Below are 13,407 nucleotides of genomic sequence, written 5' to 3'. Positions count from 1 at the left end.
CCCGTCTCTCTCCACGTGTTCCTGGCTGGTCTCTCTTCTTTTTCTCTCTCTTTCTCTGCCTCTACTCCCTTCTCAAACCCCCTTACCATGCTCTAAATAAATCCTATTCTACATTTAAAAAAAAAAAAGGGTTTCTCTGTGTAAGCCTGTGTTTAAAAACATGTGCAGCTCAACTTTTTCAAATGACCACATCAGTCTGTAATTTTTTTTTTTTGTTTGCATGGGTATCTCATGAGATTTTTTTTCTTTTTCTTTTTCTTCCTTCCTTCCTTCCTTTCTTTCTTTTTTGTGTTGTTGCATTGTTTGTTTGTTTTTGTTGTTGTTTTGGGGTTGTGTATTTTTTTTTTTTTTTGAGACAAGCTTGCTTTCTTATAGAACTCAAGACTTCCAGCCCAGGGATGGCAGCACCCACAATGGGCCCTCCCCCTTGATCACTAATTGAGAAAATGCTTACAGCTGGATTTCATAAAGGCATTTCCCCAACTGAAGTGCCATGGACTGAGTTGCTTCAGGGATTTGTGCTGTGTCTGTTTGTCATTTCTTCGCCAACGCCTTGTCTACCTGACTAGGACCCTGTTTCCCTCACGGGTTGAGGCCTAGACTGGCTGGCCCCATGGCACTGAAGCTCCTTTCTCTGTGATAACTCCAGCCTGTGTCAAGTTGATACATAAAACCAGCCAGTACAATTGACCCCTTGTAAACTTGACACAAAAACACATCACTATTAAGCCTCAACCCTTACTTTCTTATTCATCCCCAAGATCTAAATAACTTTAAAAGTCCCACAGTCTTTACATATTAAAAGTTAAATCCCTTTAAAATGTCCAATATCTTTTAAAATTCAAAATCTCTTAACTGTGGGCCCACTGAAATACTTTCTTCCTTCAAGAGGGAAAAATATCAGGGCACAGTCACAATCAAAAGCAAAAATCAAACTCCAACCATCCAATGTCTGGGATCCACTCATGATCTTCTGGATTCCTCCAAGGGCTAGAGTCACTTCTCTAACTCTGCCCTCTGTAGCACACACCTTGACTTCTAGGCTCCAGATGCCTATACTCTACTGCTGCTGTTCTTGGTGGTCATTGCACATTGCATGGTACTGGCATTTCCAAAACACTGCTGTCTTTCGCTGTAACTAGGCTTCACCAATAGGCTTCCTCTCATAGGCTCTCTTCATGGTGCTAAGCCTCAACTCCTCTGCATGGCCCGGTCAGTCCTGAGCCATCAATTGCAACTGAAGCTGCACCTTCACCTATGGGCCTTCCATGGCTTCTCATAGTGCCGAACCTCAGCTGCTCTTCAGGACCCCTTCATGCCTTCAAAACCAGTACCACCTGGGTGACATTTCTGCAGCAAGAGGTACAACCTTGGCTATCTCTGGAACACAGCCTCTTTGCTCTTAGAAAACACTTCCCAGAAGATTTCACCACAATGATGCTGGTCTCTTCTTAATCACTGCTAATTTCTTAGTTCTGGCTAACCAGCATCAATAGTCCCAGTAATGCAAAGCTTTCACTTTAGTAGTTCTGGTATCTTGTTAATCACAGCTGATTCTTCAGCCCCAGCTAACCAAAACCACAGTTCTTCACAATCAAAACAGCAACTGCCCTTATAAGATTCTTTAATATTCCCTCTGAAATTTCACAAGCCAGGCCTCCATCTTCTGCACTGTTCTCACCATTACCTTCCAAGCTCCTACAGAACATCCTACAAAGCTCTTAACACCAAATGGATCTTCTAGCCCAAAGTTCCAACGTCCTTCCACAGTCCTCCCCAAAACATGGTCAGGTTGTCACAGGAATACCCCACTATGCTGGTACCAATTTGTCTTAGTCAGGGTTTCTATTCCTGCACAAACATCATGACCATGAAGCAAGTTGGGAAGGAAAGGGTTTATTCAGCTTACACTTCTAGGACATTACAAGATGATCAGTGATGGTGCACAGATTTAATCCCAACTCTGAGGAGGCAGAGTCAGGTAGATAATTGTGAGTTCAAGGCCAGCTTGGTCTACTAAGTGAATTTCAAAGTGACACACTGAAATTCAGTCTCTACAAACAAAGATACACTAACAAAAAGTTATGTTTAGCTGCTTCTGTGGAGTTAGGCAAGGGGAAACCTGAGCTCAGAGCCAGCCTGGTTTGCATAGAGAATCCAGACAGGTAGCAATACCTGTTGCAAAGTGAAGCCAACTTTCCCCTGAGGAGTTGCTTTTATAGTATAAGAAGCATCCAAGTAGACTTAAGCAGTTCTAGAAAACAACTATTCATTCTGATGTTTCCTTAGATACAATGACTCTATTGGAATCTACTACAGACATATATGTATGCAATAACAATTAATGAGAAAAGAGGTCATGAATTTGAAAAGAGAGCAGGGAGAGTAATTGGGAGGATTTGGCTGGAGGAAAGGAAGAGGAGAAACGTTCTAATCACAAAATAAATTCAAAATTCTTAAAAATGTAAAAGCAAAAGCAAAAGCAAAAAAAAAAAAGAAAGAAAAGAAAAGAAAACCCACAAAAACACAACCAACAACAACCAAGCCACAGTAAAACCAAACCAACCAAACAAGAATTATGTACCTATGAAGAAAATGAACACTAGGGTTCCTTAACTTCCATGCTACCCTAGCTATAATGGCAATCATCAGGAGTAGAACTGACAACTGGTGTTGGCATAAATGTGGGGAAAGGTCATACATTGCTATGAGATGAAGAAGTAGAGAACCGACTTTTGAAATCAATCTAGATGTCTCCCTTTAAATAAATGAATAAATGAAAGAATAAAAACTTCTGTGTGGCCTACCTACAGCACTGATGGGTAATACTAGTGATACTATTCCTGTGGGAACAAGGACAGTCATCTACTTATCACAGATAACCAGTGACAAATCACTGTTGGGGAACCAAGAAAGTCCAACTTCATGAACCAGCATGGTTTCTTTTTAAGTTGTGTTGTCTGCATTTATGTCTATGTATGATATGTGTCCCTTGTCTCCGAAGAAGACAGAAAAGGGCATTGCAGGCCCTGGAGTTGAGATTAGAGATTGAATGCCCATGTGAGGATGCTGGGAAAACAAAGTGAATCTTCAAAAGAGCATGCACTGTTCTTAAAACCTGGGTAACTTGTAAAGCCCAGTGGACCAGTAACTCTAGTGTAGTGACTTCAAAGTATGTCAGTGACTGGCTACTGACAGAAGCAGAAGGGATTCAATGAGTGCTGTGAGGGTGATGGCTAATGAAGCTGTAAACCTGGGGCTCACTGCACAGCTTGCAGGCAGCTTTCCTGAGGTGGAAAATGTTTCTTTCAAGCCCCTCACTAACTCAACCAGGAGCTTGCCTTGCGTTCTTTGGTACAGACAGCTTGATTGGTGTATGCTTCATGACTGGTCTGAGCATCTTCTGTAGAGCACAACTGGTCTGACCATGTCAGCAGTACTTACTGATCACACATGCTTGAAGCAGGAGGATACTGTGAATCTTGCCAGTTTCTGGGACTTCCTGAAGCTATAAAGTTTTCTGTTTTTGAGCTTTGGTGGAAGGCTGGTTTACAGTTTCAGAGGTTGAGTCCATTATTACTATGGTAGGAAGCATGGTAGCATGAAGGCAGACATAGTGTTGAAGGAATAGAGAGTTCTGTATTTTGATCTTAAGATAATCACAAAGAAGACTGGCTCTTCCATACTGTGTGGAACTTGAACATAGGACTTCAAAACGTACCCCCACAATGACTCATTTCCTTCAACATGGTCATACCTACCAATAGTGTCACTTCCCATGGGCCAAGCATATTCAAATCTCCACATTCTAATCCCTGGCCTCCACAGGCTTATTCAAGCACATGAGTGTATGGGGGCCATACCTACCCACAGCGTAATACAAAATACATTTAGCCCACCTTCAAAAGTACCATAGTCTATAACAGTCTCAACAATGTTAAATGTCCAAAGTTCAAAGCCTTTTCTACGACTCATGCAATCTCTTAACTGTAATCCCCTACAAAATCAAAGTAAAAAAGCAGATCACATACCACCATCACAAGATATACATTACCATTCCAAAATTTCATAGTGGGAAAATACTGGACCAATACAAGGCCAAAAAACAGCAGGGCCAACTCCAAACTGTGTCTCCATGTATGATGTCCATCTTCTTTCACCTTAGATGACTATAACAAATTCTGCCTCTTGAGTTGGTTCCACTCCCTGTTAGCTGCAATCCTTGTCATGTATCCCACAGCTCTGGTATCTCTAACATCTTGGGATCTCCAAGCCAACTTCAACATCACAGCTTCTTGTTCCAGTGTCTGGGATCCACATATGATCTTTTGGATTCTTCCAAAGGGCTTGGGTCACTTCTCCAGCTCTGTACTCTGGAGCACTCTAGGTTCTAATTGACTCCACTCTATTGCTGCTGCCGTTCTTAGTGGTCATCTTATGGTAATGGCATCTCCAATATGCTGGGAGTCTTTCACTGAAACTAGATGTGGTGGTTTGATTATGCTTGGCCAGGGAGTGACACTGTTAGGAGGGGTGGCCTTGTTGGAGGAAGTGTGTCACTGTTCGGGTGGGCTTGGAGAGACCCTCCTCCTAGCCACCTGGAAGACAGTCTGCTCCTGGCTTGCTTTGGATAAAGATGTAGAACTCTCAGCTCCTCCTGTATCATGCCTTCCTGGAAGCTGCCATGCTCTTGCCTTGATGATAATGGACTGAAGTTCTGACCCTCTAAGTTAGCCCCAATTAAATGTTGTCCTTTATAAGAGTTGGTTAAGGTGTCTCTTCATAGCAATGAAAACCCCAAGACACTACACTTCACCAATAGCCTCTCGTAGGTTCTCTTCATGATGCCAAGCTTAAACTTCTTTGCATAGCCTCTTCAATCTTGGGCCATCAACTGCAACAGAGGCTGCACTTTCACCAGTGCTCTTTCCTGATCTCTCACAGGGCCAACCTCAGTTTCACTCTATGACCCACTCATGCCCTCAAAGCAAGTACCACCTGGGTGACTCTTACACATTACAAGTCCAGCTGCAGCATGTGGTACAATCTTGCTTGTCTCTGTAACATAGCTTCTTTGTGATCTTAGAAAACACTTCCCAGATTTCACCTCAGTGCGGCTGGTCTCTTCTTAATCAACACTAATTTCTTAGTTTCAGCTAGCCAGTGTCAATTTTCTCAGTAGTCTCCTTCTACTTTTGACTCTAAAGCCAGAGCCATGTGGCCAAACCTGCCAAGGTCTGCTATATGCTGGGTCCCCTTTGTTCTATGATATCCCTGACTGCCCAAGTTTAGGTGTCCTGGAACTTGCTCTGTAAACTGACCTTAGACTCAGAGATCTGCATGCCTATGTCTCCTAAATTGTGGGATTAAAGTCATAAGTCACAATGACTGGACTGATGCTTTTTCTTTTTTTGCTTGGTACTTGCTCTGTTCCAGGCTGGCCTTGAACTCAAGATATGCTTGCTCTGTCTCCTGGGATTAAAGGTGTGTAGCACCATGGCTGGGCCTAAGCTTTTCATGGCCACCATTCATCAATATCTGGGTCAAAAGTGTGTGTCACCCATTTCTGGATTGTGGTTCATTCCAGATTAAAAGTTCAAATGAAAACAATGACCAAGTAATAATAATATCTAACATGATATAACTATTCCTTTGTCCAATGTTGAATGCATAGCCAATAAGCTTAGGTAGATAGGATCTTATTCCAAAGTCACTGTCTTGGTTAGTGTTTTACTGCAGTTAACAGACACCATGACCAAGTCAACTCTTATAAGGATAAGATTTAATTGGGGATGGCTTACAGGTTCAGAGGTTCAGTCCATTATCATCAATGTTGGGAGCATGGCAGTGTCCAGGCATGGAGCAGAAGGAGTTAAGAGTTCTACAACTTCATCTGAAGGCTGCTAGGAGAGGACTGGCTTCCAGGAAGCTAGGATGAGGGTCTTAAAGCCCAAACCATCAGTGACACACATCCTCCAACAAAGCCACATCTACTCTAACAAGGCCACACCTCCAAATAATGCCACTCCCTGGACCAAGCATACCCCAACCAGTTGATTTGTTTATCTCCTGGAACACAGGATTTAGCTTTGTTGAACTTCCTGGTCCCTTTTAATCTTTGAACCATATGTTTTGTATTTTTCCTTTCTGAGCTTGCTATGCTTCATCAAAATGTTCTTCATGAAAGTAAACTACAGCAGTCTAATCTGGGTTGTTTTGAGACCTCCTTTGACAATGCAATTATTTTGACTCTCCTCACCTTAACATGAGGCAGGCACTTCAGACAAGCAGCCACATTCTTCACCAAAATGTCACAAGGACAGTGTCTTGGTCACATACTAAAATTCTTCTCTGAAACCTATAGAGCCAGGCTTCCATAGTTCAAATTGGGCTCAGCAACAAAATCTTCCATATTCCTACTAGGAAAGCCCATTAAGCTCCACTTAAAGCATTCTACTGCTTTCTAAATTCAAGGTCCCCAAAAATCTACTTTCTTCCAATCAAAAGCATGGTCAGGCCTGTCACAACTATAACCCACTCCTCTTACCAACTTCTGTCTTAGGGTTTCCATTGCTATGAAGAGACACCATGGCCAATGCAACTCTTACAACAGACACTAGTTGATTGAGGCTGTTTGAGTCCATTATCATCATGGCAGAAAGTATGGCAGAATGCAAACCAATTGGCTCTTCTGCACTGGGCAGAGCTTGAGCATAGGATTTCAAAGTCCACCCCAACAGTAACTCATTTCCTACAACAAGTAGTGTACTAATAGTGTCACTATTAGTGACCTAATAGTGTCACTTCCCATGGGCCAAGCAAATTCAAATTTTGACATATCATTTTTTTTTTTAAGGGCTTTTTCTCTGTAGCCCTATGTCTGAGAATATGCACTATAGAACTATAGAACAGGCTGACCTGACTTCAGTGAGCCACCTGCTTCTTCTGTCCCTAGACTGCTGGGATTAATGCTTAGTACCACCAAGCCCAGAACCCTTGAAGAATTCTAAGCTGTGTGAGGATGATCATGATGTCACATGCACAGCTTGTCTATCTCTTTAGTTTCTTACCTTCTTACTATTTGGAAGGTTTGATTATAGTATGATAGTTTTCAAGGTGAATAAAAGATGAGACTTTATTAGAGTACTTTCTATGTTTTCTCTAATAATAAGTTTGCTTTTGTAACAGCAATTTCAGCATTAGGTAAAGGCTTTGTCAAATTCAAAGCAGGTGGTTTGTAATATCCAATGAAGAGCAAGACATGTCCCTCAACTGAGGGATGGATATAGAAAATGTATATTTACACAGTGGAGTACTACTCAGCTATTAAAAACAATGACTTCATGAAAATTTTAGGCAAATGGATGGAACTAGAAAATATCATCCCAAGTGAGGCAACCCAGTCACAAAAGAACACACGGGGTATGTACTCACTAATAAGTGGATATTAGGCAAAAAGCTCAGAATACCTGAGATTCGACACACAGACTTTATGAAGCTCAAGAAGAAGGAAGATCAAAGTGTGGATATTTCAGTTTTACTTAAAAGGGGGAACAAAATAATCATGGGAGGTAAAGGGAGGGAGGGACTTAGGAAAGAAATAGGAGGGAGAGGGAAAAATGGGAGCAGGATCAGGTGTGGGAGGAGACAGGGAGATGTACAGAGGGTCAGGAAATTGAACAGAGATATAAGTAGCAGTGAGATGGGGAACTGGGGGTAGCCATCAGAAAGTCCCAGATGTCAGGAAAGTAAGAGGCTTCCAGGACCCAACACAGATGAGATTAGCTGAAATAAACAACAAAGGGGAGAGAGAACCTGTAGAGACCATATCCAGAGGTTAGGCATAACCTCCTACCCCCGGGTTGAGTGATGGGGCCACCCACCCATCTCAAAAATATTAACCCAGAATTGCTCCTGTCTAAAGGAAATATAGGGACAAAGAGTGGAGCAGAGACTGAAGGAAAGGCTATCCAGAGACTGCCCTACCTGGGGATCCATCCCATACGCAGCCATCAAAATCAGACACTATTGCTGATGCCAACAAGTGCTTGCTGACAGGAGCCTGATTGATATAGCTGTCCCCTGAGAGGCTCTTCCAGAGCCTGACCAATACATATGGGGATACTAGCAGCCAACCATTGGACTAAGCATGGAGACCCCAATGGAGGAGTTAGGGGAAGGACTGAAGGAGCTGAAGGGGTTTGTAACCCCCATAGAAAGAACAACAATATCAACCAACCAGACCACTCAGAGCTCCCAAGGACTAAACTACTAACCAAAGAGTACACATGGAGGGACCCATGGCAGGAGTGGGAAGGAGGGTAGGGGAGCAACCTCACAAAAGCAGGGGGTAGGGGGGATGGGATAGGGAGGTTGCATAGGGGAAACAGGGAAGGGGGATAACATTTGAAATGCAAATAGAGTAACCAAAAAAAGGTCAAAAATTAATAAGAGTACATAAAACTGAAAAGAAATAAAATGTGAATACAGATAAAAAGAGAACAAGACATGAAGATTACATATGGTGTTAGCATTCTGTCTAAGCTCCGCCCTGCAGTTACCTGGCAACAGCCAGACATGCCTGACTCACTATAAAAGGGGCTGTTTTCCCCTTCTCCTCTCTTGCTTACTTTCCTCTAGTTCTCTCCTCATTCCTTTCCCCCTCCCCCCACAGGCTCATGGCCAGCCTCTACTTCTCTACACACACACACACACACACACACACACACACACACACACACACACACACACACACACACACACACACACACGCTCTCTGCCTTTCTCTGCCTCTGCTAGTCTCTCATCTCCCCTCCCCATACCCTGAATAAACTCTATTCTATACTATACCTTGTGTGGCTGGTCCCTCAGGGTTAAGGGATGCCTCAAGCATAGTTCCACTGAAGGAACCACCTTCCCCAATACCTGACTACATATTCACCAAATATATCCTCCTTCTCTTTATGTTTTTATAAATACATCATACAGAACACCTTTATGCGGTTTCTCAGAAGTATGAACTTTGTGAATCACAGCAAAATTAGAAGTCTTTGACACATATTTAATGACATATTTTGTCATTATTACTATTTTTTGAGATAGGGTATATTTAGTTCAGGCTATCCTGGAACTCATATTTAGACCAGGATAGCCTCTGATTCACAAAGATCTTGCCTTTGCCTCTTGAGTGCTGGGATTAATGGTGTGCACTACCTTGCCTGGAATTATGTAATTTTGGGTGTTGAACAAAGGTTTTATTGCACCTTTCCCCAGGGGCTAGAGAGATGGCCTAGTGGGTAAAACCATTGGCTGTTCTTTCAGGGTATTGGGTTCAATTCCCAACACACATACGCAGACACACAGAGACACACAGACACACACAGCAGTTCACAACTGTCTTTAACATCAGGGGATCTTAGGCCCCCTCTGAAGTACCAGGCATGCATGTAGTGCACAATAACAAAACCACAAAGAGAGAGTAAGAGAGAGAGAAACTTTTGACATAATAGGCAAATTTTTATTTTAGCATTATTTTATGAGCTTTAGAAGTTCATTAAAGGGGCTGGTGAGATGGCTCAGTAGGTAAGAGCACCAACTGCTCTTCAGAAGGTCCTGAGTTCAAATCCCAGCAACCACATGGTGGCTCACAATCACCTGTATGAGATCTGACGTCCTCTTCTGGTGCATCTGAAGACAGCTACAGTGTACTTATGTATAAAAATAAAAAAATAAATCTTGCCAGGCAGTGGTGGTGCATGCCATTAATCCCAGCACTTGGGAGGCAGAGGCAGGTGGATTTCTGAGTTTGAGGCCAGCCTGGTCTACAGAGTGAGTTCCAGGACAGCCAGGGCTAAACAGAGAAACCCTGTCTCAAAAAAACCAAAAAAAAAAGAAAAGAAAAAAAAAGAAAGAAGTTCATTAAAGGATTTCCCATGTTTCTTATTCTTAGAACTTAATAAGCAGAGAGAATATTGGACAAATGCTATGTTACATTATTTACAAAGGTATGTTTCACTCCAGTATGAACTCTTTGATGTCTTTTAAGATGTGAGTCCTGGGTATAGGATTTGTCATATTCCATACATTTGTAAGGTTTCTCTCCAGTATGAATTTTCTGATGTGCTCTAAGGTAGGAGCACCGAGTAAAAGACTTGTCACATTCTGTACATCTATAAGGTTTCTCTCCAGTATGAACTCTTTGATGTGTTCTAAAATTTGAGTTATGAGTAAAGGACTTGTCACATTCCACACATTTGTAAGGTTTCTCTCCAGTATGAAGTTTCTGATGTCTTTTAAGATTTGAAATCTGGTTAAATGATATGTCACAGTCTCTGCATTTGTAAGGTTTCTCTCCACTATGAATTTTCTGATGTTCTCTAAGATTAGAACACCTAGTAAAAGATTTATCACATTCTGTACATCTGTAAGGTCTCTCTCCAGTATGAACTCTCTGATGTGTTCTAAGATGTGAAGCCTGGGTAAAGGATTTGTCACATTCTATACATTTGTAAGGTTTTTCTCCAGTATGAATATTCTGATGTGCTTTTAGAGTTGAACAGCTAGTAAAAGATTTGTTACATTCCTTACATCTGTAAGGTTTCTCTCCAGAATGAACTTTCTGATGTGTTCTAAGATATGAATTATGAGTAAAGGACTTATCACACTCCATACATTTGTAGGGTTTCTTTCCAGTATGAATTGTCTGATGTATTCTAAGAGTTGAGCATGTAGTAAAAGACTTGCCACATTCCTTACATTCATAAGGTCTCTCTCCAGTATGAACTCTGTTATGATGATTTCTAAGATATGCACACTGGGTAAAGGATTTGTCACATTCTCTACATTTGTAAGTTTTCTCTCCGGTATGACTTTTCTCATGTTCTCTAAGAGTGCAGCTTTCATGAAATGATTTGTCACATTCCTTACATCTGTAAGGTCTCTCTCCAGTATGAATTTTCTGATGTCTTCTAAGATGTGAACTATGAATAAAAGATTTGTCACATTCCATACATTTGTAAGGTTTCTCTCCAGTGTGAATTTTCTGATGTGTTTTAAGAGTCGTGGTCGTAGTAAAGGATTTGCCACATATCTCACATTTATAAGGCTTTTCACCAGTATGGATTCTGTAATGCCTTTTAAGATGTGATAATTCAATAAAGGACTTACCACATTCTTTGCATTCATAATGTATCTCTGGAGAATGAGTTTTCTGATGCCATCTTAATGATGCATAGTGGGTAAAGGATCTGTCACACTCATTGCATTTGTAAGGCTTCTCTCCAGTATGGAGTCTGTAATGTTTTCTAAAGTGTGAAAGCTGATGAAATTCCCTGCCACATTCTGGACAACTACAATGTTCCTCAGAAGTATGGATTTTCTGATGTGTCCTGAAATTGGGATAATGGGCAAAGGATTTGTCACACTCCTTACATTTGTAAGGCTTCTCTCCAGTATGCAATTTCTGATGGCTTTTAAGTGCTGACAACTGAACAAATGACTTTTCACATTCTTTGCATTTGTAAGGTTTTTCCCCAGTATGACGTCTTTGATGTATTTTAAGATGTGTGCACTGGGTAAAGGATTTGTCACAAACATTGCACTTGTAGGGTTTCTCTCTAGTATGAATTCTGTGATGGACGGTGAGGCTTGAGGAGGTACTGAAGCATTTCCCACATTTGCCACACTGGTGTGGTTTCTCTTTAATGTAGACTGTTTGTTGCATGAGACTGTATGCAGAGCTGAAATAGTCATCATATACGTCCCGTTTGTCCTCTTTCTTTGCAGTGTAGAGTCTTTGATCCTGACTAATGTCGGAACACAAAGTTAAAGATTTCTCACAGTCTTTAGACTCACAAGGTTCTTCCCCAGGAGGCATGCTTTTATGTCTATCTCGATTTGAGGAGTCAACAGAGGCATCATTGTCATTACAGCACCTGGAGTTGTTCGAGGTTTCTGTAGTGTCACTTCTTTTATAAAGTGCACAGTTGGAGGGTTCATGAAGCATTGCACCAAGCTCATTACACTGACAAGACTCTTTTTCAGTCTTCACATGTTGATGGACAGTATCACATATGCAGTAGTTCTCTGAAAATGAGTATTAATTCAGATTAATAGGGCTTGTTCTAGGATTAAACATTTGATAAATGACTGTTTCCCTAAGTTCTCTCTTAAGTCAGACAGCAACTACTTACACTGTTTCTTTCACTGTAATTTTATGTATTAGCACAAACATAGCCTGATAGTCTTCAAGGGTCTGTAATGTATAATAGCTATGGCATCTCATGGAAAATGCTTGATGTCTCAAGATGGTTCAAATACTTGAGGAGTTAGTGATTACCTTTGGGGGTGGAGCTCATTGACTGATCACATTTAGAATGCATGTCTCTATTCAGAAATTGATGAAGAAGAGTGTAATGCAATCCTGGTTTGCAGTGTTTGTGTTCAATGAAACACAGTTCAGAAGACCCAAATCCTTCTAATATTAAAGGCTTACTTAAAAGCATCAAAGGGTTAATATTTTTCTAAAAATACCACACTAGACTCCTCAAAAATAATGGAAGCAAAAAGAGTATTGTGCCAGATATCAGAGGCTCTAGGATATAGAGCCTAGAATCTAGATCATTTGAAGTAGGGCTGCCACGGGCAGCTATTGCTTATTTCTTTCCTCCATTGTCTGAGCTACACACACTGCTGTGTTTCTTAACTTTCCTTATTGGGATGTTCTTAAACTTACACAGTACACTGTTTCTTGGGATTGTCTTGCAAAAGGGTTTCTGTGTTTTCTCCAGAGATGAAAATGAATGATGTAAAGGAAGGCAACAGCAGAGTAACGCTACTTCATGGACCCATGTTACACTCATAATTTTGTAAAGTAAACAATCTGATGTCAGCATAGTCAAGTAAAATTGCAGTTTATCCTCGTATTAAGTGACCACAATTATTTATAATAGCCAGAACCTGGAAACAACCCAGATGTCCCTCAACAGAGGAGCGGATACAGAAATTGTGGTACATCTACACAATGGAGTAGTACTACTCAGCTATTAAAAACAATAAATTTATGAAATTCTTAGGGAAATGGATGGATCTGGAGAATATCATCCTGAGTGAGGTAACCCAATCACAAAAGAACGAACACGGTATGCACTCTCTGATAAGTGGTTATTAGCCCAGAAGTCTGGAATACAGGAAGAACAACCCACAAACCACAAGGAACTCAAGAAGAAGGAAGACCAAAAGGTGGACAGTGCATTCCTTCTTAAAAGGGGGAACCAAATACCCACGGAAGAAGTTGCAGAGATTAACTATGGAACAGAGACCGAAGGAAGGGCAAGTCAGCCTAAATATAGCTATCTGCTGAGAGGCTCTGACAGTACCTGACTAACACAGATGTAGAGGCTCACAGCC

At 41.3% G+C, this 13,407-nt stretch overlaps 1 protein-coding gene across 9 annotated transcripts in view; it reads right to left on the bottom strand.

Annotated features, from left to right (window-relative positions):
* Window positions 1-9,819: 9,819 nt before the first annotated feature.
* The window catches only part of LOC116078217 (zinc finger protein 54-like), a 12,740-nt gene continuing 9,152 nt past the window's right edge, over window positions 9,820-13,407 (bottom strand). For all 9 annotated transcript variants that reach the window (XM_031353255.1, XM_031353253.1, XM_031353257.1 and 6 more), the window contains one exon: window positions 9,820-12,084. In XM_031353255.1, coding sequence (XP_031209115.1) covers window positions 9,983-12,084 — 2,102 coding nt within the window. In that variant the 3' untranslated portion in view covers window positions 9,820-9,982. The remainder of the gene's footprint in view (window positions 12,085-13,407) is intronic.

Source organism: Mastomys coucha, unplaced genomic scaffold (assembly GCF_008632895.1).
Source record: "Mastomys coucha isolate ucsf_1 unplaced genomic scaffold, UCSF_Mcou_1 pScaffold5, whole genome shotgun sequence".
NCBI classification, from domain to species: Eukaryota; Metazoa; Chordata; class Mammalia; order Rodentia; family Muridae; genus Mastomys; species Mastomys coucha.
The sequence above is the reverse complement of the archived record's forward strand: the minus strand, read 5'-3'. Positions and strand labels throughout refer to the sequence as shown.